General features: G+C 34.5%; 1 protein-coding gene and 1 pseudogene across 15 annotated transcripts in view; both read left to right on the top strand.

Moving 5' to 3' along the window:
- EPHA5 (EPH receptor A5) overlaps nt 1–23,847 on the top strand; it is a 343,456-nt gene that overhangs the window by 173,228 nt on the left and 146,381 nt on the right. For 5 of the 15 annotated variants that reach the window (XM_078068724.1, XM_078068722.1, XM_078068723.1 and 2 more), the window contains exons 4-5: nt 383–538; nt 4,593–4,928. The exons of 4 other annotated variants lie outside the window; for them this stretch is intronic. In XM_078068724.1, coding sequence (XP_077924850.1) covers nt 383–538; nt 4,593–4,928 — 492 coding nt within the window. Of the gene's footprint in view, nt 1–382; nt 539–4,592; nt 4,929–15,326; nt 15,368–15,466; nt 15,836–23,847 lie in introns of those variants that run through there. 6 more of the 15 variants (XM_078068728.1, XM_078068727.1, XM_078068729.1 and 3 more) reach the window with 4 other exon arrangements.
- Nucleotides 9,238–9,375, top strand: LOC118542883 (U2 spliceosomal RNA; annotated as a pseudogene).

Raw genomic sequence — 23,847 nt, 5'->3', positions numbered from 1 at the left:
AGCATAGGGAAAAATTATTATTTCTTCAACAAAAGTTGTGTTAATAACACCATAAATGAAAATTACACTCAAAGCACTACTTCAGTTTTAAATACATATAAGTATTTACCTTTTATAATATAATTTCTTATAAGCTCCCACAACATAAAAATCACTAAAATACACACAGTCCAGACATGTTTAATTTAAATACTTAAATATTTGATTATCTGAATGATAGCCTGGCATTTATGATTCAGAAGCTTATGAAACATTTTTGAAATTAATGGCAATATTGTGTTATATGTAATCTGTGTATAGTAGTCAAAATAATGACATTATTCACAAAGCAAACAATGCATCTGTTCCAGGGAAAAGCTTAGTCTCTTATTTCTTTTGACAGTGTGCAGACCTGGGTTCTTCAAAGCCTCACCTCACAACCAGAGCTGCAGCAAATGTCCACCTCACAGTTATACCCATGAGGAAGCTTCAACCTCTTGTGTCTGTGAAAAGGATTATTTCAGGAGGGAGTCTGATCCACCCACAATGGCATGCACAAGTAAGGAACCCAACCAATATTTGGTGATGCTAACTTTCACCACTTTGAAGAAAGAACCTGATGGAGAGCCTGTTACATCCTATTACCATTTCCCCTAAAACAGGCATAATGTTTAATCTTCCAAAATAGTTTTTTAAACCAGATTTTGATTTTCTTAAGTAAGCATTGAAAAGTTGGAGTCTCTTTTATTACTCATTGTTAGAAGCTTTCATTTTCCCTAATTTCAAATTCAACATCGGAGACAGATAAAGAATTTTTTCTTTTATTTTGTAATTTCTTTTAATGTTCATGACAGCTAAACATGACTCTGATAAACCCATTTTCCTTTTCACTGTAAACTTTTTTTTCATTCTTCGTCTTCTCCCGAGCCAGGCTTTTGATCACATAAACATGTAATAAACAGTACTTTTGCCTTTTTTTTTTTTTTTTTTTTTTTACCTAATTTGCCCCACAAAATGACAAAGGCCAGTTAGAAGGTCATTTATGAAAGAAGACAGGAAACACTTCAAGAGCATGGAGTACTGGGGGTTGGCAAATCAGATTTAGGAGTCAAATAGAAAACTAAACCTTTAGCTAGGACTTCTAAGCAGTTGTCATATTTCTTATAAGGGAGTGTCCTTAACTATTATTAATTATATGATCCCATAATCATATAATTAGAATGATGAAGAGTAAACATTTAATTCCAACATTTGCAGTGGAAGCATCCGCATCCATCAATGTTTTTGGGTGTTTTTGTTTTTCTAGTGTTCCACATATTTCTGAGAAGGAAATGCATTTATGTATTTGTTTGCTTGATAAAAATACTTTCATAAGTTGTCCACATTCACAGTCTCTATGGCAAATCAAACAAAAACTCAAAATGGAAGGGAAGAAAGTGTATCTCCTCTCCCTATAAGATTCAGTATCCATGACCTTGCTTTGTTTTATTATTTTTGATCCTAGCAGCTGCAGTTGCTCTAAAAGATGATGACCAAAATTTTTGAAATCTAGTATTCATTCTAGTATGAAATATAAACAGACATACAATTCCTTTAATCAAATAACAACAAACTTAAGTTTTATCTGAATTTCAGCATCTGAATTTCATAGTGTCAGTGAGACATATTTTCATAATTTCTCAAATCATTGATATTAATTAGCTGTACATTGCTAAAGATCATTCTTTTATCACAAGACTGATCATTTTATGGGTTAGATGATTACTAATTATAAACACTTCTTTTTCAAATAAGTAAAATGACATTATTATATACACTTTTGGGAGGATGCATTTGAGTAGAGGAGACATAAACTATGATTGCATGTGATACGTTTTGGTTACAGTTGAGATTATTTTAATTATCAGAGCAAAAGAATGCCCAGAGAGTAAAAAGGAAATGTGGCCAGACAATAAAGTGGTAAATTAGGGAGAGAAAACCATATCTTGAATTATCTTTTAAATTTCATTTATTTTCTAATAGTTATTTTCTTTAAGTGGTCCAGCCATGATCTTTCTCTTTTTCAGCGTAAAAGTGAGTCTCCCTTTCTGTAAGTTCATTAGGTTTGGGGTGAGGGAAAGACTGTGCTCTGGTGGCAGGGACTGCTTAGTCCTCTTACAGGACTTGCGGTTTCAAATTTTCTGTTTCCAGGTGTGTGAATTTCTAATACTGTGTTTCAAAAGAATTTGTATGCATTTGTCGAAAACACTACTGGGACTTGTGTAGAAGATCTTTCTAATATATAATCTGCGGGTGTGTGTGTTCCGTTTTTAGTTGCATTCGTAGCACCACAAATACTGCATATGATCCCCTTGCATGGATGGCTTGATTGATGTTCACATGTTCACATGAAAGTCTGGAATTTTGCTTTCCGTTGGCTCTTTGGAATTAAATTTATGGTTCCAACTGCTTTTAATAATTTTGATGTATATATGTATAAATATATAAATATATAACATATGTTTATATAATATATAATGTATATATTATAAATATATAAATCTGGAAAATAGAATGTTATAAACTTACAGGAAAAGAAAAAAAGATTCTGGTGAATCTGCCTCAATGAGGGGTGCTTCTCCTAGCTCTGTTTTGGTTCATATATCACATCTCAGCAAGGCAGTGGAATTTCATTAGGTTATTTTTTAAGTGCATGTCAATCTGAGCCTCTACTTTTTACTTCTACTTTAGGACTTCACTTGAATTTGAGTTTTATTTTGACATTTAAAGACATATACTTCCCCCTCAAATGTTTGAGGGGCTGTTAGTAGAGAGTCAGAAGAAAAGGAAGAGTCAGACTCTGATTTTTTTTTTCATTTTTACAAATTTAGAGAAAAGATGTTAATTTGGTTATATTTCAGATGTCAGGAAGAAAAAAGTTTGATGTCTTCCTGAACTAGACATATTTCAAGTATATTTTACCTTTTTCTCAGAAGTAAACCTGTAATATTTTGATCTCAAATGACATTTTCTCCATAACTTTCCACTATTAAATAAGCTAAAGTTTACAGTAAAAAAATAATACTTGTGTATTTCCATCTTAAGTAACTGCTTTATATTGAAGTGTGTGAGGTTGTATGTATGGAAGATTCACAGGGTTCAATCAGAAATATAGTTGAACTGGGGATTATTTTGCCAAAAATGGCAACTCTTAGGTTATGGGGTCCTTTAATTTAAATGGCAATTTGTAAATACCAGGTGGATTTTTTATCACTTTTAAATTTCAACAGCCATGGCTTAATAAATGTTAGGTAGAAATTAATATTAATCTCTATATTTAAAACAACAGATATTAAGAGAACTAAGATATGTCCTTCCAACTAGCTTAATTTATGCTTATGAACCATTCAACGACCACCATAGTCCATTCTATTCCCTGTCAGGAAGTTTTACGTATTAAGTCTGAAACAAATATAAATGTATTTTTTGGGGAGGAACATGTGACCATATAACATTAACAACTGATTGAAGTTATAACTCTAAATACCTGAAAATCAACTATAGAGACAGACATTATGCGATTCCTTTTTTAAAAGACTTTATTTTTTTTAGAGCAGTTTTAGGTTCACAGCAAAATTTAGAGAAAGACACAGAGACTTCCCATATACCCCATGCCTACATACATAAAGCCTCCCCCTTTATCAATCCCCGCCAGAGTGGTATACAATTGTCACAACTGATATGGAATTAATTTTAGTTCTCTTTAGTAAGCTAATTATTCATTTCAGAAATAAAGTAATATACAAATGGATATTGTTTATTATTTATATATAAATTTGTTCTGCTGATCCTTCAAGATCTGAACACCTTAATTCTTACTCTTATAGTGTTTTTGAGAGTTATTTTTAAAATAAATTTCTGATTTCCAATTAAGTAAAATTCACAATTTGCAGAGCCACAGTATTAAAACAGTATCAAAGTAAGTGAGTTTCATTACACATTGCAATGTCCACCTACTTAAATTCTAGTTTCTTCTTGACATATGAGGAAGATTTCAAATGCTGTTGGTGATTTATCTGTGGATATGCAATTCATTTTGAGGTAAGCTCAGGCTATTTTACTTGCTGCAGAATTTGTAGTCAAGAGCCACACTGACAAATCCTATTTTCACTTGTGCTCATTGCTTAGTAAATCCTTCATGTGTACTTCCTAGGTTTCTGGGACAGATCTCAATAAGGAAGTAATCAGTTCAATCCCCAAGGAGAATTTTTCCTTGGACTTGTCAAAGGACTTACCACTTTTTGAATATATAATTTTTTTATCTAACATTTTTACATACATAGTTTTACTCCATAATTCTTTACATGTACACTAAGCAAAACATATGTTTTAACTAAACAAGTGGTTATAACAATGCCAAGATAAGTTATTTCTATAGGGTATAAATCCCGCTATTGTCCCAACAAAACTATAACAAGATTTTCCAAAGATTATTACAAATTCTTGCATTCGCCCTATTTAAAAGATTGATTACAAATCTATTTTTTTTTCTTCAGACCAGGGATTTGTATAGTAAACAATGCCTAATTTTATCATCTTAAAATATGTTTTTCTCACTTTACTTTGCAAACCAGGACCCCCCTCAGCTCCTCGGAATGCCATCTCAAATGTTAATGAAACTAGTGTCTTTCTGGAATGGATTCCTCCTGCTGACACTGGTGGAAGGAAAGATGTATCATATTATATTGCATGCAAGAAGTGCAACTCCCATGCAGGTGTGTGTGAGGAGTGTGGCGGTCATGTCAGGTACCTCCCCCGGCAAATCGGCCTGAAAAACACCTCTGTCATGATGGTGGATCTGCTCGCTCACACAAACTATACCTTTGAGATTGAGGCAGTGAATGGAGTGTCCGACTTGAGCCCAGGAGCCCGGCAGTATGTGTCTGTAAATGTAACCACAAATCAAGCAGGTAAGTGTGATGTCCAGCCAAATCATGTACCTTAGGCCGAGCTCTGTCAATTATCTCCATAGCTAAGTGAGGGCTGAACTGCATGAGATCTTCCCATAAATCACAAGGTTAGGACTTAAAGTAGACTATATCTCAAAATGCTTTATTTAGTTTTAAACAAATAAAAGCTAAGGCCTTCTTAGCAGACTCATACATGGACAGGGAAAGAAAAATATGTTTCAATTGAATTTTTTTATTAAAAAGACGTTTCTGGCTCAAATTCATTTGTAGCAAAAATTTTTACCTCAAATTTCACACATGCAATTATGATAGCTCAAATCTACATATTTTGTTGTTTTGTTTACATCTTTTTTTGTTTATTTCATTAATTTAGCAGATAATCAGGCAGGTTCTATTTGCTTGTTTATTTGTTTGTTTGGCATCACAGCTGAATTTTCTTTGCACATTGAAATAGGCTTTTCTTATTATTTCTATTATTATTATAAAAATGTACAAAATGAATTTTTCTTTGATAATCCATTTATCAAAGTTAGAATAGCTGAACTATACATGAAAACACATTTATGTTCCATATGAAGATCTTGGAATTACTAGGGAGTAATTATTAAGGAGCAGGGAATACAGTTCTGCTTGAGCACTGATTCCCCCCCTAGTTTCCACTCAGATATGCAATTTCAAGTACATCAATATAGAGGACTTCTTTTCTGGTAAAATGAAAACCAAAGATAGGCTATGATTAAATTAATAATTCAACTTATTATGTGACAAAAATCATTCAAAGCCCATGGGCAATTTATGACTTGTTTTTGTCGACAACAGGTGTGTGGGTAGGATGAGACATTAAATGTAACTTCCTTCTATTCCCTGGCCACAGCTCTCAGTCCATGGGCATAAACTTGTCACACTTTTTAGTACCTCAGCTGGAATTTTTTTCAGTGAGGACATTCTTGCCAGCGTATTCACAATGAAATAGGATATGTTTGACTGAATCGAATTGGACATACATTAGTATAAGTTTGTAGATTGTAGAATGACTGGGTTGACAAGAGAATGCTATTGGTAACCACATCTCGGCCAAAATAATTTGAATTATATTGAATGTGTCAGGTAAATCAAATCATTACCTCTTGAGAATAAGAAAATGCATACAGTTGAGTTCATAGTTTCTTCTGATTGATTAAACCAAGGGAAATATTCAAGAGCAGCCTGGATGATATGAAAGTAATTGAGTAATTCACTAAGAATCATTCTAAATACTCTAGAGATTCTTATCCATGTTGAATAGATGTCCACTTTTTTTATTCCATGAGAGAAAACATTGCACACATATATGCCATTTCCCTAAGTGAATCCTTTATATTTTTCTCCATTTGCTCCCTAACCTAAGGTAGAACTAATAAAAGTGTTAAAGAGCTGGATGGGAATAGTGAAAATTAAGTTTTCCTTCACTCTAGACTCAGCTGCTGTTGATACTGGTATATGTTTATATTCTATCATAGTACCTAGTCACAAGTGTTCAGTAAATGTGAACTGCCTTCCCAGATCAGAAAAATACTGGTTTTATAACATGTGATTTCAAGCTTCTCATGCAACATCTTTCAACTTTACTTGGTTCCGTGTATGAGTCTTCCATTAATATATTGAAAACATATTGAACAATCACTGAGTTGTATTCCTCAGGGAGAACAATTTCTAGCTTGCATAACCTCAACTTACTTGAATGATATTTCTCTGATGAGCTAGGTATAGGAAATGACTGTACACTTTTAAAATGATATACTTAAAAAATATTTGCTCTAGTTGTCTTTGACTTGCTAGTCTGTTCAGACTGCAAAGTGTGCTTTTTGATGTATAAATACCTTAAATACCATGAAAGGATAATTTTCATCCAGCTGTTCAAGGCACAGCTATCATATAAAATAAACATTTGTATTTGGAGCAGACATTTTGGTTGCTACTTTTTCCAAGTTCTCAGGATACACATACTGTAAAAGCTTTGCAAACATAAAAAAAAGAAAATCAAAATAAGAAGAGATTTTTCTTAGTATCTGACCATTCCAGACAAACTAAGTCTCAATTTTCACAAAAATTTTTAACTTCAAGTAGCTCTTAAGATGTCTTATATTTAATGTCACAATTGCTGCATATTTATCAAGTACCAACATTATGGAAAATGGGCTGTAGTAGTTACTTTTTAATATTTGAATATTTTTAAGCAGTAAATTGAAGCAAATTATTTGTGCTGTATTGTTTTTTATATAAAATTTCAGCAGATTTTAACTTTGGTATCAATCTTTTTTAAGGAGGGTTTTTTGAGAAATGCATTTCTTTCGTAATAGATTCATTTCAGATTTGTAATTTATTTTGGCATTTTCCGATTTATTTTCTGTGACATCAACACAGTGTGTTGTTGACTAAAAAAAAAGCCAACCTAAAATAGATTAATACATGTTTTATTCAGTGTCTTAATGAGGACTATAGCCCAGGAGACAGTACTTTAAATTGCTCTGAAGAACTCCTCCAAAGCATGTCAGTTTAAAGAGGATTATATGCAAAAAGGGAAAAGGGTATCCATCCTTGCAAGCAGTTCTCCATTGTATAGCGTGCGTCCCAAGGTACAATTCGTTTGGTTGCAGAAGTTAAGGTTTACTGATTTCCACGTAGGCATGTGAAAGAGCCTTATGTCATCTTAATACATTCTGTTTCTATCATATCGTATTATTCAAAAATATTACTGGCCTGCATCTGCTTAACTGGTTTTCCGGTTCTTCTTGTTTTTGGTTTCTCATTGAGGTCACTTGAGATGGTCACAGAAAGTTGACATCAGTCATCTATTGCAGTTTTAGTGCACAGTCTGAACTGTCCAGATTCAAAATATTTTAAAGTACAAGAAGAAAAACTAGCAATTTTTTTCAAGATGAGAATCTTTCATTAAGCTAGGAACTGAAATTGATTAGGTAACCCTAGCTGATTGGTCTATAAAAGTAAATAATGATTTTGTGCTGAAGATAGTGATTAAATGATAAATTTATGGATGTTTATACAGTATTTAAAACACTTTCTCAGTCATTATATTATTATGAAGTCTAGCACCTTGTTCTTGCGAGAAGTTGTCTAAATTCAAATGGTACTTTTTTACATGTAATTTAATAGTAAAGTCAAAATATAAAGTTTTGGGGCACCTGGCTGGTTCAGTTGATGGAGTATGTGATTCTTGATCTCAGGGTTGTGAGTTTGAGCCCCATGTTGGGTGTAGAGATTACTTAAAAAACAAAACAAAACAAAACAAAACCCCAAATATAAAGTTTTAAGAAAAGTTTTAAGAATACTAGAATTAGTTGGACTTTAGGGTCCTTGTAAAATGCAGCAAATAGTACTGAGGTTGACAGGAAAGCATTGTAAAATTGTGAGGATTTTCATGGTCAAGAAAAATAAAAACATCTGAAAGGGGAAAAAATGAGGGAAAAAAAGTAATTTACAGGAAGATAAATGCTGTCTGTGGAGGAGGGGAAAATGATAGGAAAATACAATGGAAATATGTTAATTATGTAGAAAACTCTTAACAAATAGGTTGCAAAGTGGATAAAATGATGAAAATGCAAACCATGAATTTTTTAAATTATTAAACTTAGAAAAGGGATACTGAGTGAGTCCCTCCAGCTTCCTAGTGAGTTTGTGTGCTTTATGCAATACATTCTTTCAAAAAGTTGAATTACACATGATAATCTTTCCTTTTAAAAAAAGTATTTAGATTATTTACGTAACAACGTTTCTGTTGTTCTTCTGTTTTATTTATCTAAAATATCTATTGGATAGTTAGGTGGATAGATGGATGAATGGATAGATAGAGATCAACACATAGTATGAAAATTAAAATTCTATTAAAAGCGAATATTTTTTAAGTTTTGTTATCCACTCACAAAACAGTGTGCATTACCATATTTTTCTATAAACATATTCTTAAAGTTTTTATTCTAAAATAATTCTGCCCTAGGCATACTCTATCAAATGCTGAAATTTAAAGGTTTTTAAATATATACAAATGTATATTTTATCCCAAGAAAGAATAAGCTCATTCTAACCAAAAACAAACAAACAAACAAAACCCTAAATTACTAATATTTTAATATGCAAAGGTACAGAATTCCAATTCTGAGGTAAAATAGACCAAACTTCATTTTGAATTAATCTTAGGCTCTTGGATTCTATCTTCAGAGGGTTTGGTTGACATGATATGAGTTGCAAAATGCAGCAAACATTTTGGAGGGGATGTCCCAACCTGTCCCAGAGTATCAGAAATATCACTAAGATTGCTTCTCGGCCTTTTGGCTAAGATCAAGTGTAGAAATATCATTAAGAAAGATGCCCCTATATTTTGATGGTTTTTATTTCTTGGTTCATGCAAAGGTGTCTGGGGTACATGATAATCCCATTCCATCAAATACTTTCAGTTTGATGCCATTCATGTAGTCGACGAGCATGATACATCTTAGGATATTGAGATGATCAGGGTTCCCTGAGGACTGAATTATGCTGTAGAGCAGGAAATTTAAGAGAATGCTGAAACAAGATGGTGAAAGTACATTGTCGCTCTTGCCAAGGTGGCAACAAATGTTTTCTGTGGTTTCTGTGTATTGAGATGTTAAACAAGTTGATTGTCACGATTAGACCATTACTAAACAATGGTGAAGATATTTTTTGATTTTCATCAGTGGAGAGACCATATTGGCTGTGTTTGTAATCACCACCTGATTAAATGCATGGTTTGGCAAAATTAGTTTGTCTTCTACTCAGACTAAACAAGTCATTTAAAGGTCATAACCTCCACTCTTTATTCCTCCATATTTTTTATGGTGGCACTAATTTCTTCATTCCCCCACAGATACCATAAAGATTTGTGCTTACTCTTTTGGTAGGATGGAGATACTTTAATTTGGCCATTACTATAGTTTTACAAAATTTACCTCATGGGCCTCAGAGACAGAGGTTTCTTCCAGGTGCAAGGTAAATCTTCCAACTATATACCAATGACCTGGTGAAAGAATCAAAAGCTAGGATGAAGAAGGCATTACTGTGCCAATTGTAATATGGGCTCAGAACAACATCTCATTCATCACCTTACCCCCATAATGTTCACTCAGATCAGTGTTTCTTAGTGGTATTTGGAATCCACGGGGATTAATACTAGCCCAGACACAGTATTCAATAACGAGTGAAAGATCTGGGCATTTACCCCTCCCCCCTGCCCTTTTATTTAGAAATGGTCAGAAATATAGAGTATAGAGAAGCTAAAAGGCAGATGTACAGTGTTAATAGATGTTGCTATTGCACAATCCTTCTTTAAAGGCAATCACCTTTCTCTTCATTTAAGGGACTATGGGGTAAATACAGATCTTCCTGGATTTATGATCAATCTAAGTCAAAGATGCATTTAATACACCCAACCTGCCAAACATCAGAGTTTAGCTTAGCCTACCTTAAGTGTGCTCAGAAATCAACATTAGCCTACAGTTGGGCAAAATCATCTAACACAAAACCTATTTTATAATAAAGTGTTAAATAACTCATGTGATTTATCGACTACTGTACTAATAGTGACAATCAGGAGGTTGCCCAGGCACAGAATGGTTTTAAGTGTTGTTTGTTGTTTACCCTCGTGACTTCGTGGCTGACGGAGCTGCGGCTTGCTGCCCAGCTTCATGAAAGAGTATCATACTACAAATCACTAGCCCAGGTAAAGATTACAATTCTAAGTAAGGTTTCTATTGAATGTGTATCACATTTGCAACATTATAAAGTCAAAAACAATGTAAGTTGGACCATCTTAAGTCAGGGACCATGTGTAAACTAACTCAGGTTTGGGAACTGGTAAGATCCCATGACTAAATTTTGATTTGTAATTCTCAGACCTTCATGTCTTTATTTATTTATTTATTTATTTATTTATTTATTTATTTATTTATAAAGATTTATTTATTTATTTGACAGAGAGAGGCACAGCGAGAAAGGGAACACAAGCAGGGGGAGTGGGAGAGGGAGAAGCAGGCTTCCCGCCGTGCAGGGAGCCCGATGTGGGGCTCGATCCCAGGACCCTGAGATCATGACCTGAGCCGAAGGCAGATGCTTAACGACTGAGCCACCCAGGCACCCCTGACCTTCATGTCTTTAGTGGCACAAATCAAATGGCCCATAATTTTGGTCTTTGAAGCCAGAGTACTAGACTTTTTGCCATCCAAATCCTGCTGCATATTATGAAATTTATGCCTACCCCTTCTAATAGAAAGTGCTACTATTTAGCCTTTTCCACAACTGAACCCTAAAGAAACCAAAAATTATTTCGCTGCAGCTTCAACTTCTGTGTTCTCAAGTATAGAGAACAGAAAATATAGAGATTTTGTTTATGATTGTGGCACTGCCATGAATTTATTTCTTATCATCATGAAAAGAAAATGTCTCCTGAAGATGTGGGTAGTTTCATAGGTCTTAAAATATAAATCCATTTTAGCACTTATATTTCAGCAGGTCATTTAATTCCTTCTTCTACATTAAAACAAGGAATTCCTGGGGTGCCTGGGTGGCTCAGTTGGTTAAGCGACTGCCTTCAGCTCAGGTCGTGATCCTGGAGTCCCCGGATCGAGTCCTGCATTGGGCTCCCTGCTTGGCAGGGAGTCTACTTCTCCCTTTGACCCTCCCCCGTCTCATGCTCTCTCTATCTCATTCTCTCTCTCAAATAAATAAATAAAATCTTAAAAAAAACCAAAAACCAAAAAACAAGGAATTCCTAGTTTTAGAACTTTATTTTAACTTTGGCCACCTTTCAGTCCAGATTTTGGTCAACAAATTGAAGAAACATTTAGTACTTGTGCCAGTGACCTGGAGAAGCACATTGAATCCAGAATCTCTAATCATGCATTTATACTAGCTTGAATTAAATTGTTTCCAACTCTTACACATGTGAGAAACTCATAAAATCCATTTTTCCACACATTTCTTATGCTTTGGCAAATTTAAGTTATAGAATCTTGGGAGTCTTATATCCAAGAAGCTTCTTGCCCCCAATATTGACTAGATAACTGGCTTTCAAGAAAATGTTGGTATTCTGAGTTCAGATGGAGTAATAGGTTTGGGCAGGAAGAGAATTGCTTCCATCTATCAGTTAACAATCTTAGATAAGGTGTGGGCTTGGTAATGAAGACGTGAATAAACCACTTCCTCAGTCAAGTGTGGAACAACTGAATCCAGTAGCAAGAGAGACTCAGTAAATTTTAGAAGTTGCGAATATTCGGACTTATCTGAATTCTTCCACATATCTGTATTCCAATGTTCAGGATTTCACTTTTTCTTCCAATAAGTGGCCTCATTTTCTCATAAGGCAATGCAATAAGTTCAATCATTTTTACAATTCTGGAATTCTATGAAATAAGATTTGGATTTTGATGTGCAGCTCTGTTATCCTTCTCACTTGAGTTAGAGGACTTTTGGCAGGGAGACTCTCTGATGATCTCAATATGACTTGAGCTGAAAATTTAAATTTTAAGCTTCTTATTTCTTTAAATTCTGCAGTGCACTTGGATACAGCCAATTCTTTCCATATTTCATCTATTTCTCATACTTTTATAATACTAAAACAGGTGGAATTTGGTCACCCAAAATATTACCTTCCAGAAGCCCTTTTTTTTTGAGGGGACCTCAGGTGATGAAACATGCCGTTACATACCAGGCATTGTTAGATTACCACCCCTGAATACTAAATAGGTCCTTGCTACATTGAAATACAACTAAGGCAAGGCACAGGGTCTATATTCCCATTCCCTTAAAGACTGTTGCCTGAAACATTTCTCTTTGGGGAACAATTTTTGTTTTTAATGTCTGTTTTCTTAGTTGCAAACAAAATCTACTCTGGTTGGTTTAAACAGAAAAGGTCTTTAATACAGGATATTAAGTGGCTCATACAGTCATGGAGAAGAATAGATTCAGAGACTGGAGGCTATGTTTCTAGAAGAAATGCTCGATACTCTACACCTGAATTGGCCTGATGAAGGGAAACATTACCACTGTAGCCATGAGGCAGTGAATGGCAGATACTTGACTTTACTGCAATTGATAGCACCACTAGCAGCATTGCTCTTGCAGAGTCTCAGACCTGTACTGAAAAATCTTTAGTATTGTCACCAGAAAATATTCATATTTTACTACCATCATCACTGGAAGAAAGCAAAAAAAATGAGAACTTCATGAAGAACCGAGTATCTTAAGTTGCCTATTTGAATCAATACCTTGCCTGGGCAAGTCTGATGGATCTCAAGCTATATTCCTGCATCCTAGCAGAAAATGAGCCTGGATTTTTTTGAGTTCTGATTTCTGTGTCCTTCTTTCCTTTCTTTCTTCCTTCATTCTTTCTTTCCTCCCTTGTTTCGTTCTATCTTTCCTTCATTATATATATTTGTATTTCAGGTGTTGAGGGTGAGTTAATAAGATGTCTCACCTCTTGGCACATCACCATCTTTGAACTATGCAAAGCTTTTACCTGTTTTTTATACTTTCTTATGCACCACTTTTGTCTCAAATCCATTGTCATTTCCTACACAAAAGAGAGATTTTTTATACACAGTGGGGTTTTTTTTTTGTTGTTGTTCATAAGTATTCCTATCAAATGTTTATTTCATATTGCATATGCATGTTTTTAATGTAATTTAATGGTTGTATTAAATATCTCATTCTGTCTACTAATTTTTCACCATAATCTAAATATTTTGTAGATCTACTCATGTTGCTTTTGGCCATCAGATGTGCTGCTTGTAACTGCCATACATTCACTATACTTTCCATATCAGCTCACCCAATAACAGAGATCCAGATTCTCTGTCTGCACAGTTTGTGAGCATTCTTTTTTCATTTTAAAGTCCTAATAGAGTGAATTGCATTCAGTATACACAAGTTCTCTTTTAGAAAAAAGAAAATAACAAAGGGAAATAACAAACAAACAAACAAAAAACAGGAAAACAACAAAACTAGTAGACCACATTTTCACTTCTTTTCCCATTTCCCTACATAATACACCCAATATAGGTTTATTGTCTTCAAAATGAAACACACAGAGTGGAAAGTGTGTGTGTGTGTGTGTGTGTGTGTGTGAATCTATTGCACAGAGTAGTAAATAAATATTTTGGTTAAGCTTCTAGATTGCGGAACCAAAGTTTCTGGTTTCCATAATGTCTTTGCCACTTACTAGCTGTGTGACATGGGTAAGTTAATTAGACTTCCCAGATACTAAATAATAGCATCTATGACATAAGATGGTTGTGAGAATTAAATGAGTTAATATCTGTAAAACAATTAGTGCAAATCCTAGCATGTAATAAGGCATTAATAAATGTTATATAATAGCATTTAAGAAACTTTTTGCTAATATTCTAAATAGTGTCAGTCCGTGGAAGAAATTATGGGATAAATAGGTCTTAGACTTTATGAGTATTATATAGACAAACTCAATGGTGAGGTAAGATACAAGGAAAAAAAATTCAAAAGAAAAAGCAAATATATACAACCACTAATTATACAGGTAACAAACATAACTGCTTCAAGCTTGGAGGAGTAAAGCAAAAATACTATTTTCCAATGGTGACTCTATCTTCAATGATTTCTTAAAACATTGAGTTTTATATTAGCATTGAAGTTTTTCTAATTTTGATAAAAATATCCAGAGCAATAACATAAAGAAACAAGATAATAAAAACATCAAAGCAAGAGCAAAAATGGGGAAAATACCTTGTAAATAAATAAATAAATAAATAAAAATAAATCAGAATGAAAGCTCATTAAAAAAAAAACAAAACTAGAACGACAAAAAACCCCAAACAAAAAAGAAAATAGGTAATACTTTTTATTTGAATCAAAATATATTTGGAAGAAATAATAATTTTGTTAACTACGTAATTTTTGTGTGTGGATTGACATTAATTTTGGTCAATTATTTAAGTTTCAAAGGAAAGGTACCTAAGAGACAAATGTTTTGTTTAATTACATTGGCCTCACGCCGATGCTTCTGTAACCAATTACTGGTATTACGGCTACCAACGAAAAGCTTCTAATTTTGCCAACTGAAGCTTCCCATTTACGTTGAAAACTTGGCTTAAGTGAGGTGTAAATTCTGCGCTTGTTCCTATGCCTATTTGCTGTTTTGAAAACATAGCTCAAAGATGAGACTATGATTAGTTTGTCCATAATTCATCTGTGGTTTATTTAGTAAAGATTAAGTGGATGGGCTGCAGTATTTTCAGAAGCCATCGAAGTTCCTGTTTGGTTCAGTGGCTTTAGACATTTGCTAAAGATTCACCTGGTTTTTACAAGGCACTCCAGAGTCTTCTGTTGCTTCTTTCTCCCTTCTACCAACCGCAGTGACAGTGAGAGACACTGATGACTAACATGTTCAGCACTTACTGTGTGCACATTGCCAGGTGAAGAACTTTATTTGCATTTTCTTCTTTGATCCTAACAATATCTTCATGACATAACATTATTATTGTTCCCATTTTTAGGATGAAGAAACTGACGTTTAAAGATGTGATGTGATTTGCCCAAGGTCACAAATCTAGTAAGTGAGGGAATAGGAACCTAAATCACGGAATTCTCACCCTAGAGCCATGATACTCTTACTCCCTAGGAAATATTGCACATGCTATTCCTCCACCTGAAGCCCTATTGCTTATATCCTTAACTGAGATAGCTCAGGCTTCAGATCGGCTTAAATTGCTGCTTCCTTGAGAAAAACTTTCTCTGCTCTTCAGTTTAGACATGCCTCTCTTACATAACCCAGGGCACAATGCACTGTAACTAGTTCCTCTCTTGTCCGTTTTTCTGGAAACTTAAGGGGTCACAACAGTGCCTAACACTGTGTTTGTTGTAATAATTTATAAATGAAAGAGTCTGATGGTTTCTGTATTATTCAAATTAGTGTTGTAATTCCAGTTACTGGTAGTGATGTTGATGTATAATGTGTTTTAAAGATTTTTGGAATTCTTCAAATAATTTTATGACAAATTTTTGTTTGTGTTGAGTGTCTCTTATTTATTTATTTTTAAGGATCCAGATGCAGAGCCCTAATTGTAATTCATAGGTTTTGGTTCTCCAGGACTCTGAAATAAGATATTATTTAAGGTCCACCACTTAGCTGTCCTGTCTGCTTTCTTAAACTCTCTTCTTTAAACACTCTAATCTTGACAAAAGGATTCATTGAATAGGACTGAACCCAACTTCTCTAGTGAACCCACTAGAGAATTTTGTATAATGATGGCTGTGCTATTTAAGGGTAATGTATGGTATTTTCACTCTTAGTGTGTTTAAGGATTACTTACTCTTAGACTCCACACCCTAAATTTGTAACTCAGTATATCCACGGGAGGGCCCGACAGTCTATATATTCTCTCTTTCTCTCCCTCTCCCTCTCTCTCTCTCTCACACACACACATACATACACACACAGCCAATGAATCTGCTGCAAGGTGTGTTTGGCCCCCATTTTAAGAAAAATTATACTTGCAAGACGTTCTGATATTTGTTTCCTATCCTTCCTCTTTAGGCAAGTAGTGACAACCCCTTAATCAGGTTTATTTGATGTTGCTTTTCCCTAAAGCTTTCTACAAAATAGCTGCTGACAGTTTGTTTTTATACCAGCAATGATTTTGTTAATACCATTCTTCTTCTCTAATCTGGAAACTATATTCTGCCCATTGCTTACCTGCAAACTGGTTTTAAACTCTGCTCTTTTGTGTTAATTCTGGTTGCAAACTGATTCCCTATTCAACCGAAACATGATCAATGATCCATTTCCTCTGTAAACCATCAAACATTCTTGTGGCTCAGCTTAGAATCAGAGCAGCTCAGCATTTGAGCTAGTCAATCATTTGTCTCATTGGCATGTATGCTATGAACTTATTTGCGTAAAGATACATATTGTAAATTGATATGCATAGAGTATCAATTCCTTTAAAACCTTACTCTGAAGTGCCGTTGCCCTTTATTACTAGTCCTTGAGGGCAAAGAGCCTTCCCAATTGCCTGGTATCATGTAAATCTTCTTAGAATCCACTTTAGATGTAGTATAATAGGGAAACCACAGATGCAAAATAATGTTTAAATTAAGAATATGCAGGAGTCCTCTCTTAAATTCTGAACAAAGTTTGCTTAGAATACTGAAACATTTTTTGCACAACTTATTGGAATGACTTGTTCATGTTATTTTCCCGAAATTGACTGCCATGCATTCAAACACCAAGTATGTATTTAGTACCTCCTGCATTCATTATTCTCTACTGAGAATTCTGAGGGATACAAAAGTAGTTGAAGACATGCTTCATCCATAGAGGATTTTATTTGCCCACTGAAGAATTAAAGAATAAGAATTACATCTAATAAAGTAAAACAATTAGAAAGGAATTAATGACAATTTGGTTATTAAGGTCAACAGCCAGAGCATCAGATTCATCTTTGAATGACAATACAGATTGACTTGTTGACTTCACATTATCTTTTTTTTTATTTTTCTACCACGCCTTCTTTATCACATGTACATCTGTAAAGGCATTCATTCAAATCCACTTAGTCATGATATACAGGTGCATTTACTAAAAATAGAGGATAAATCATTTTGTAACTTCCTTATGTCTATTTAAATGGTCATGCCTTGTTTGGTAAACATCAATATAGCATAATCAATCTTTACTGATAATGGCCTATTGTTGAATGATACACTAACACAAAATGAAGAGAAAAGAAACACCTTACGATTATTTGACTGTGGGGAGCAATTTCATTTACTTTGTTATATCTAGTTTTACTAATAATTGACAGTATATTTGATACATTATTGGATTACAGTCAGAGCAAATTATCTATTTTGTAGCTTGACACAATGATACCAATATCTTCTTTATCAAAATAAGCGTCTAGCTTGATGAATTTTTTTGAGAATGTGAATGTTTTTCATTAAACAAAATATAATTTGAGTGCCTGCTTTTTGATCTTACCTTTTTACAAATTTTCCTGCATTAGTAAGAGAAGAGAGGCAAGTTTATTTAATTTTTAAACCTAAAAGGCTTAAGGATATGACCTGCATTGCAAACCGATGCTTAAATTATGAATAAAGCAATGATTTCCTTTAGACTTGTGGTTCGGACCAAATATAAATAAATATTATTGCAACTGTGCAGTGTCTATGCTTTAGTTATATCTGCCTATTTAAAGTACATGTCAGAATGACTAAAAAAAAGGACAAAAAATAACAAGTGTTGGTGGGGATGTGTAGAAAAAGGAACTTTCATACACTCTTCATAGGAATGTAAATTGGTAGAGTCACTGTGGAACAGTATGGAGGGTTCTCAAAAAATTAAACATAGAAATACTATATGACCCAATAATTCCACCACTGGGTATTTACCCAAAGAAAATGAAAACACTAAATCAAAAAGATATATGTATCTTTCGGTATATAGCCAAGCTATGGAAGCAACCTAAGAGTCCATCCATAGATGATGGATAGGGGGGCCTGGGTGGCTCAGTCAGTTAAGTGTTGGACCCTTGACTTTGGCTCAGGTCATGATCTCAGGGTCATAAGATTGAGCCCTGTGTCATGGAGCCTGCTTAAGATTCTCTCTCCCTCTCCTTCTGCCCCTCCCACCCTACTTGCACTTGCTCTCTCCCTCTAAAAAAAAAAAAAAAAAAAAAGATGAATAGATAAAGAAGGTGTGTGTATGTGTGTGTGTGCATGTGTGTGTGTGTGTATAATATTACACAGCCATAAAAAATGAAATTTTGACATTTGAAAGAGCATAGATAGACCTAGAGGGTATTATGCTAAGTGAAAAGGCAAATACCATATGTTTCAGTCATATGTGAAATCTAAAAACAAAACAAATGAATACACAAACAAAAAGCAGAATCAAGTCTATAAATACACAGAACAAACTGATCGTTGAAAGAGGGAAGGGGGGTTGAAAAAAGAACAAGATGGGTGAAGAAGAGTGAGAGGTACAGGCTTCCAGTAATGGAATGAATTAAAAGGTATGGTATAGGGAATAGAGTTAATAATATTATAATAACATGGTCCGGTGACAGATGGCAGCTATACTGTGGTGAGCATAACATACAGAGATGTTGAATCACAATGTTATACACCTGAAACTAATACAACATGGTGTGCCAACTATACTCAAAAGTTTGAAAAAATAATAAAGTACACGACTTTAGAGGGTCTCTATTTTTTAATTAGTTTTTATTTTTCCCTAATAAAATAATAAATGATATTTGAAGGTAAAAACTCTCATTGTCTTATAAATTATTGATCTTTCAGGTTATAATTTCTGTCATCAACAGTCTACTCATATTAACAAGGCTTCCCTTGTTATTAGTTATACTTAACTAACCCTATATGCTATAGATATAAAAGGAAATACTTCTATTTTAGGAGGGGAAAAAAAACTCTCTAAAGAGTAAATTGGTAGTGTTTCAATGTTATTATTGGTAGTAATGGGAATTGTGGTGGTAGCTTAGTGATTTATTTATTTTTGTTTTGGTCCACTTTAAACAATTAAAAATTATGTGTGAGAATAAAGGGTTTCAAAGATTGAATGAATAATTTTAATTTCCCAAGGTGATGCTCATATTGATACTTTCAAAAAGAAGCTAGTCACTCAGTTGTTCATGGGATTTATGTCTATTTTTCTAGGGACTAGGACTAGAAACATTAGTGGCTTGCCCCTTAAAACTATGAATCACGCCTTATGTACTTGGTAGGGGACCTTAATGTCATGTAGTCTGACTTTTACTTTTTAAAGTGCTATTATTGGGGCACCTGGGTGGCTCAGTTGTTAAGCATCTGCCTTCGGCTCAGGTCGTGGTCCCAGGGTCCTGGGATCGAGCCCTCCATCGGGCTCCCTGCTCCGCGGGAAGCCTACTTCTCCCTCTCCCACTCCCCCTGCTTGTGTTCCCTCTCTCACTGTGTCTTTCTCTGTCAAATGAATGAAATCTTTAAGAAAAAAAAAAACCTCATAAAAAAATAAAGTGCTGTTATTATTTCTAGCCCTACCATATATCTCTTTTAAAGAAAAAAAATCCAGCACTGTATGTTGTTGTACACCTTTAATCAAGAGAGATAGAATTCACAAACTTGGTTATTTTAAGGCGGAAAAGAAAATAAATGTGTTTAGAAAATTTCTCACAGTCTTTTCCAGTTAATTCCACATGAGATGAGGTTCTTGGGTCAAAACTGCATGAACTTTTATAAGGACTAACCATGACTGTTTCGTAAAACAACCATTGTTTATTTTGTTAGAAAATGACTCAATGGTACAACTAGAGTCTAGTTTAACAACAATTTACCTTCCCTGGATTTTCTTATTTTTTTTTGTCTTAGTAACGTGAATAGCTTTTTTCATATTGAATCAGAATTCATCATAAAATTCTTGATTAAATACTCTTTACACTTATTTTAAAGACAATAATAATGATAATGACAGTAAAAACACTTATCTCTATATGCTGAGTTGTTCCAAATTTATAGAGACTACTGTTAATGAAATTTCCTAACAAAATATCTCAAATATCTTTGGTGAAATTGGAAATAGCAACATAATTTATCTTTTATTCCTGAAACTGGTCCTCTTTCCCAAATAGATACGAAATAGCCCTTACCTCCCTCACCTGCATTCAGCACTCACCTTTTGTTCTGAGAAACTAAAGGGATCTCACATTTCATCTAATACAAGCATGGCTTTGGTTTTTTTTCATTCTCCTATATAAGAGCCATTTTTTCTTACATAATATTTCCTAAAATAAAATAACCAAAAGGATCACCCATTATCTTATTTATCACTCACACCAATTCATTGAAGTATTTAAATTGTATTTCTATTTTACATGCAATTAATAGACTAGAAATTTAAATTCACAGTTGTCTGACTCTAGAGGAGCCAAGAAGCTGCAAGTAATATAAATTCAGCTAGAATGTATTTAAACAATACAGGAGATGTATTTTAGCATTGAAAGGGACTAGTTTCATGGATCTAGCTCTATTTCTCTGAGATTTGTACTGCTTAACTTTCTTCATACCAGAAGGATAGAAAATTTTTCTTCTTCCATTTATCAGCTGAAAGTCTGAGACTTCATTCCAGTTTGAAAGAGTGAACTGAACCCATCACTGTGATGAGCGGTTGGGAATAAACCACCTGGCTCATTCCCCATGGACCTCCCCATGGTCCTCCCAAGGACAACCCAGATGTAAAGTCAATCACATCAAAACTCTGAAACTGTGGCACAGTAGAGGGTAGATGGAATGCATTTGAGGATTAGAACTCAGTTTGTTTTCTTGCCCATATGCACTGTTCTTTATTCTAATCCATACATGTCTTATGAAAGGTTGTCTATTAATATTTAAAGTGTCTTCAGGAAACACCCAGCTCCTGGAACACCCAATCTTTCATTTTTGAAAACTAAATTTATTTTTTGGCTTTTTTTTTTTTTTTTTTTGCAGTTCATTTTATAATTTATTTTATTATACCCATCAATTTGTATATTTTTAGTCCTCAAAGTTAAGCCCTGGAGCCTTTTCTTTTCTAACTTTAAAAAAAAAAAGTTAGTATATTTCACTCCACAAACATGCTTGGCAGTGTGTGTGTAGCAAACACCTCCAATCTCAGTGACTTATAATAATCACTACGTTTTATTTTATTATTTATAACATGATGATTTGGCAGTTCTGTATATTACTCAGTGCTCATTACAAGTGTATTCTTAATCTTCGTTATCTGTTTCACCCATAATAAATAACTATTTTTGCTCATCATTCTACATATCTGCTAGGTGTTTCATCTTTCCTCAGAGTGCTCACTCATCCCTACATAGCTGCAGGTTGGATAGGTGACTCTATTAGCTTCTTATGGCTGTTGTAGCAGATTAACACAAAATTAGTGGCTTAAGCAACACAAATGTATTAGCATAAAGTTCTGTAAGTCAGAGTCCAACAGGGTCTCATTGCGCTAAAATCAAAAGGTCTACAGAGCCATGTTCTCTTTTGGAGGCCCTAGGAAGGAATTGATTCCCTTGTCTTTCCAGCTTTTAGAGGATGCCTGCATTTTTCAGCTTGTGGGCCACTCCCCAACCTCAAATCCAGCAATGATGGCTCAATCCCTTTTTTTCATTCCCTTCCCCTGACTTCCCCTCTGCCTCCTTTTTCACTCTTATCACCCTAGTGATTACATTGAACGCACCCGGATAACGCAGGATAATATCCTTATCTGCTGATTAGCATTATAAATTCCATCTGCAATTTTAATTTCTCTTTGCTATATAATGTGACATATTCAGAGGTTCTGGGGATTTGGACATGGACATCTTTTGAGGACCATCATTCTGCCTACTACAGTGACTCTTGTTGATTTAGGCTAAGCTCTCCTATACATCTGAAGATAAGGAGACTGGCTTATTTAGGAAGGCCTTGGCTGGGATAACTGGCTTTTTCTCCATGTGGTCTTTCAACCTGTAGCTTGTCTCTTTATTGAAATCAGGTTTCCAAGAAAAATAGGACATGAAGACAAGTCAAAGGCCAAATAGAGCAAGTCAAAAGGCTAGTCTAGTCAAAAAGATTCTGCAATCACATTAATGACCCTGGCTTCTTTTCTTTTCCTTTTTTAATTTAATTTTATTATGTTATGTTAATCACCATACATTACATCATTAGTTTTTGATGTAGTGTTCCATGATTCATTGTTTGCGTATAACACCCAGTGCTCCATTCAGTACGTGCCCTCTTTAATACCCATCACCAGACTAACCCATCCCCCCAGCCCCCTCCCCTCTAGAACCCTCAGTTTGTTTCTCAGAGTCCATAGTCTCTCATGGTTTGTCTCCCCCCTCCGATTTCCCCCCTCTTCATTTTTCCCTTCCTACTATCTTCCTGACTTATTTTCTACGCACGCAACATCTCTAGTGCTTTCTGACATTCTTATCTGTTGTTCTGACTGCTGGCATTAAACTATTTTTCTCTTGTTTATCCCATGAGTGGAAGACAAATTCATCTCTTTATGCTTAGGTTTGTTATAGGTGTGGTCCCCTGGGAAACAGATGTGAGGGTCAAGTTTCACTCTGCTTTAGTGCCCACCCTTTTTTATATTTTTAAATAAACCACTTTGTTTTTCCCCTTGGTGGTTATGGGGCTGTCACTTTTGCATGTCTCATTTATGCTTTGCATGTCTCATTTATGCTTTCCCAGATGTAAGAAAGATGTGGGAAATTCATGCAGACAACTATAAGGTCAAATCACTGGGATGGCTTGCCTAAAGGAAAAGGAAATGCTACAGAAATGATGTCTCCATCCTGACTAAGTATCTGACTTTAATAACAGGACTGTTGCCCATAAAAACTTAAGGGAGAGAAGCAACCTGTGCAAAAAGTCTCTGTTTACTATAATTTATTATCAGGAAATGTTTGGGAGTTGCGTAATCTTGGAGTTTTGTCTTTGTTTTTGTTGGTTTTTTTTTTTTTTTTTTTTTTCTCCCTCACATCCACATCCAACCATCACTAAATCCTACCCATTCTATACTTAAATGAATGTATAATTCAGTTTTTTTTCCCACCCATTCCATTGCTAACACTGTGATCCAAACCACCGTTGTTTTGTAACTAAATTACAGCAATGGTCTCCTAATCAATCCATTTCTTTTCCCTTTTAGACCTCTATGGTTTATTTTCCACATAGCAGCCACAGGAATCTCTAAAACGTGTCAAATGATATTACTTCCTTGCTCAAAACCCTCTGAGGACTCCCTATGTCATTCAGAGTAAAAGACATAGATCTATAGTATATGAACTTTTATTGCTTCTTTGGATGACCTCATCTCCCAATACTTTCCTACTCACTCACTTTGCCG

This window comes from Halichoerus grypus, chromosome 3 (assembly GCF_964656455.1).
Source record: "Halichoerus grypus chromosome 3, mHalGry1.hap1.1, whole genome shotgun sequence".
NCBI lineage: Eukaryota > Metazoa > Chordata > Mammalia > Carnivora > Phocidae > Halichoerus > Halichoerus grypus.
Note: the sequence above shows the minus strand (reverse complement) of the source record. Positions and strands in the feature narration are given on the sequence as shown.